This window comes from Lipotes vexillifer, unplaced genomic scaffold (genome assembly GCF_000442215.2).
Source record: "Lipotes vexillifer unplaced genomic scaffold, Lipotes_vexillifer_v1.1 scaffold1017, whole genome shotgun sequence".
NCBI classification, from domain to species: Eukaryota; Metazoa; Chordata; class Mammalia; order Artiodactyla; family Lipotidae; genus Lipotes; species Lipotes vexillifer.
Window position 1 is genome coordinate 814,245 of NW_006772141.1, and position 5,105 is coordinate 819,349.

General features: G+C 34.0%; 1 protein-coding gene across 1 annotated transcript in view; it reads left to right on the forward strand.

Annotated features, from left to right (window-relative positions):
• Positions 1-5,105, forward strand: part of PPP4R4 (protein phosphatase 4 regulatory subunit 4) — a 122,552-nt gene that overhangs the window by 71,992 nt on the left and 45,455 nt on the right. The window contains exons 6-7 of the mRNA XM_007447313.1: positions 316-422; positions 1,245-1,352. Of these exons, the coding sequence (XP_007447375.1) occupies positions 316-422; positions 1,245-1,352 (215 nt within the window). The remainder of the gene's footprint in view (positions 1-315; positions 423-1,244; positions 1,353-5,105) is intronic.

Here is a 5,105-nt window from a genome sequence, read left to right on the forward strand (position 1 = left end):
TGGGGTATCTTCCCGGACCAGGGCACGAACCCGCGTCCCCTGCATCGGCAGGCGGACTCTCAACCACTGCGCCACCAGGGAAGCCCGGTGCCTAATTGTTTTTGATTGCATAATTTATCATCATCTTTACCTTAATAATCCAAGAAGGCAAATAAAATGAGATCCAGGTGATGAACAAACATGCACCTCAAAATGTAATTGAGATTCTATAAAAACATTTAGAACATTAAAATATTCTTTGAAGAAAATACCTGACATTAGTGTCAAGAATATATAAAATTTTGTGAATTTGTTCTCTAAATCTTTTCTCTTTAGATTTTGAATCCACTTGTTTCCAAGGCACAACTTTCCCAAACAGTCCAGTCTCGTTTAGTTAGTTGTAAAATTTTAGGAAAATTGACCAACAAATTTGATGCCCTTGCGTGAGTATTTGTATATAATTTTTTGTCTACTTTATTAAATTGATTTAAAATGTATAATGACTATATTATTAATAATTATATTAGATTTGTATTATTCCATACTGTTTACAGTTTAGCTGATTTAAATGTACAGAATATAGAATTCTCAGGAGTCTACTTATTCAGATGCATTTCTTCTTGATATGGCCTTTCAGAATCAATAAGGGTAACTTTTTTTCTATTTCCCATCTTAGTCATCTCTGTCACATACCTTGTGTAGTTTTGAGGATAAAATAAAATTATCTTACAGACTTCAAAAATTGGTGAACATTGACATAGAGATAGATTTCTGCTTTTTTCCATCAGCTTTTTTCCATCATTGCTATGAATTCATTATCTTGAATAATTTATCTTACTTTGAGGTTTTATAGAGAATGTTTACAATTTATATGCTACACTCTGCCCAGATGATAAATACCAAGTGGAAAGAATGGAATGTTGTGTAATTATGACACAAGAGTAAGATATAAAATTGACGAATATTTTGGTTGACGGTTGCTAGAATCAGTCCACTTGCTTACAGCCTTTTATCGTAGCTAAGATGTCTTAGCTGCCAATTACAAATTAACCATTATTTTAAAAGACTCAGTCATATACATAATTTAAAAGTAGCTGTTAACATCCAAATGTAATAACATATGTAAATATACATTGTAAATGATAACGTTCTTTATTAAGGTATGTTTGTTATTATTAAGCTAAGATTTTGAGGATAATTTTTTGAAAGTATTAATTATTCTAAAATACTCACCCATTTGCATGTTTCTTTCCTCTCTCTCCAAGCATTAAAAGAGAAATTCTTCCCTTGGTAAAATCACTCTGTCAAGATGTAGAGTACGAAGTTCGATCTTGTATGTGTCGGCAATTAGAAAATATAGCTCAGGGCATTGGGTAAGTATACTTTCAATTCCTTTTGTCACGGTTTTATTTCTGGATTGCCAGACGTGTATCCTGTTCTGTATTCCATGAAAGCATGCTTTTAAAGGGCTAAACTTTATATGATCTTTAAAAATGATCATAATAAGTACTTTCTGATGTGTTTATATTAAAAGAGATAAAAGTGAAGATGTTTAGTATGGTGGGTTAATGTTAATTTCTTTCCTTTTTACCTTAGTTACTTACTTATCACTCCAAACCCCTAGATCCAGGAAGGGAAAAATGTCCGTGCTTTGAATATAATATACCATGCTCAGATTATAGCTGTACCATATCTTTTAGCTGGCAGCTGTATTACTGGGTCATTTCAGATGAAATTACTCAGTGGAAGTCTTTGTCTCCTGTGCGGCTCTGCACTTCCAGTGTCTGCTTTGTAGGTCTCCTTGTCTTCTGAGTGTGTGAAGCTCAGGACGGAGAGGGAAAGGGCAGTCTCTTCTCTTCACCTGTAAAAACTAATCTCATGTCAAGGTATAAGTATGATTTTAAAGGGAATTTTATCTAAAAACCATCTTGGAAAACAGTTTTTTTTTTCAAGTACCTAAATTGGTACAAAAAACTTTGGAACCTCTCATTTTTACTAGAAATTGCAGTGATGTCTCCTGGTTCTTTGTTTCACAAGCAAGGACAATCAGGTTGTTGCCATTAAAATTGCTAATTAAAAAAAAATCTGGGCCAATATTGAAGGCTTTAGAAAGACTTTAGAATGTCATACAGATTGAGGGTAGAGTAGTGTCCTCTGTCGTGCATCCACCCTTGCTGAGTAGGATTGAAGTGTTGTGTGGATGCTTAACACTTCAACAGAGTAATCAGTTCCTTAACCTTGATCTCAGAACCAACTTCTTTCCTTCTGTTAGGTCTTCTAAGGCTAGGCTGACTCTGGATCATTGTGGACCATAATTAATTCAGTCTTGCCCAGATCTGTGCCCCTTAACCAAGATCAGAACCTATTAGGAGAATATGCTGTTGTCTTTTTGTATTCTGGTTTTTTTTTTTTGTCACTGAAATTTTGACACAGCGGATGGATCTTCTGAAAATTAATATATGATTATTGCTTAAGGATTAATTTATAAAGGTAAAACTAGAAAGAATCTACCTAGCTTGTTAAGTAAGAATGCACTTGTTAAGTTAGAATGCTTGGTTATATAATATTTATTTAATTTTGAGTTCTTACATATTATTAAAGACATAATTATAGGAATTTTGTGTTATGCTGGCTGAAAATTACTAAGACCTGGTTCATATTCTTTATTCTCCCTTTGAAAAATACATAAAACTAAAGAGAGGTACACAGTCTTTTTTCTTTCAACACTGAAAATTAGGAATATTGTTAAGATCTGATAGTTACCAAGAGAAATTTTCTTATAGTCAAGGCTAGATGAGGCCCTGAGGTAGGTGAAAGGAATTAGGAAGAGAAAACTTCAGAGATTGGCACTGGTTTGATACTACTGCACTGGGAGTTAATGTTCCTAAGGTATTTGGGATTGAGATGTGCTGGGAAGAGGCCCAAGAACAGAACAGAATTGGGTTTGTAATTTTGTGTTTGCTGTGGCTAGCAAGGGAAGATTTACTGACCATTTTAGTTTAACCAGAAGTGAGCACTATTATTTATTAGTAAGATGATCAGGAAGCAAAATGAAAAGATTCTTCTCAAGCTAGCATATCCATATGAAATAAAAGCTGCAAAACACTAGAAAGCCACTATGGATTGTGCACCAGTTTAGGATCAAAGAGGACAATTCTTAGACTATCAGATTAGTAGTGAATAGTATTATGAAGAGGTCATACACAATCATTACAAGAAAACAAGTGTGCTGAATAGATTTCTCCTTGTACAGGGATGACTAAAGAGAAAAGAAAAACAAACTTGGGATCTACAAAATGATCCTTCAGTGTTAGAGGGGAAGAATATACAGCACTAAGATCGGAAAGAAAGAACATACTTTTGAAAAAGTTGATCAGACTTCTAATTATGGTGATATACTAAACAAGATAACCTGAAAATCCTCCCGTTACAATATGTGACAAAATTCAGCATCCATTCATGATTAAAAATTCTCAGGAAGCTGGGGATGAAGGAAACTTCCTTAATCTGATAAAGGGCATGTATGAAAGAAAAACCTATAGCTAACATCATACTTAATGGTAGATATTGAATGCTGTCCCCCTATGGTAACAGCTGGCAAGGATAGTTTTCATCACTTTTATTCAATCTACTGGAGGTTCTAGCCATTGAAATAAGGCAAGAAGGCAAAAACCTAAAAGGTCTAGAGATCTGAAAGGAAGAAGTAAAATGTTTTCTATTTGTAGATGACATCGTTGTTTACATAGAAAATCTTCAGTAATTTACAAAACAGCTATTAGAACTAGTAAATGGATTTAAGGATGTTTCAGGATACAAGGTTAACATACAAAAATCAGTTGTGTTTTTGTATACTAGCAAAAGATAGTTAGAAAATGAAAATTTAAATTTAAAAATTTGAATGAAATTTTTTAATGAAATTTTAAAATTCCACTTATTTAACAAAAAAGGTACAAGACCTACACTGAAAACTCTACACTCTACACTGAAAAACCATAAAACAATGTTGAGAGAAATTTTAAAAAACAGATATATACCATATTCATGAATTGGAAGACTCAATATTGTTAATATTGTTAAAATGTCAATTCTCCCCAAGTTGATCTAGCAATTCAATGCAGTCTTGACCAAAATTGTGCTGTTTTGTAGAAGCTGATTCTAAAATTTATATGAAAATGCAAGTGACCTAGAAGAGCCAAAGTAGTCTAAAAAAAAAAAAATGACTAAGACTGTGCATTACCTGTTTTCAAGACATAATAAAACCACAGTAATCAAAAGAATGTAATGTCGGTAAAAGGATAGACATGTATGAGTGGAAGAGAAGAGAGAATCCAGAAACAGATTATGGTGGATTGATTTTTCAATAGAGTGTCAAAGCAATTTAATGAGGAAAAGAAAGTCTTTTCAAAACATGATACTGGGATAACTGGATATTCATAAGAGAAAAAAATTGAGCATCGATTCTCACCTCTCACCATATACAACGACTAACTTGAAATCTATAATAAACCTAAATATAAAAGCTAAAACTATAAACTTGGGACTTCCCTGGTAGCACAGTGGTTAAGAATCCACCTGCCAATGCAGGGGACACTGGTTCGAGCCCTGGTCTGGGAAGATGCCACATGCTGCGGAGCACCTAAGCCCGTGCGCCACAGCTACTGAGCCAGCGTGCCCAAACTACTGAGGCCTGCACACCTAGAGCCCGTGCTCCGCAACAAAGAGAAGCCACCACAATGAGAAGCCTGCACACTGCAACGAAGAGTAGCCCCTGCTCGCTGCAATTAGAGAAAGCCCGAGCACAGCAACGAAGACCCAACACAGCCAAAAATAAATTAATTAATAAATAAAAAAAAAAACTATAAACTTCTTGAAGAAAATATGGGAGAAAATCTCTGCGGCTTTGGGGTAGGCAAGGATTGTTTAGATAAAAGTCATGAACTATGAAAGAAAAATGTGATAATTAGACTTTATATTAAAAAAATCTGTTTACTCCTTAAAACGAGTCAAGTCCATAATGGAAAACTACTGTTACTCACAATACATATATCAAGCTTATATCCAGAATATATAAAGAACTCTTACGACTCGATGATACAGAACTCTTTTTTTTTTTTTTTTTTTTTGGG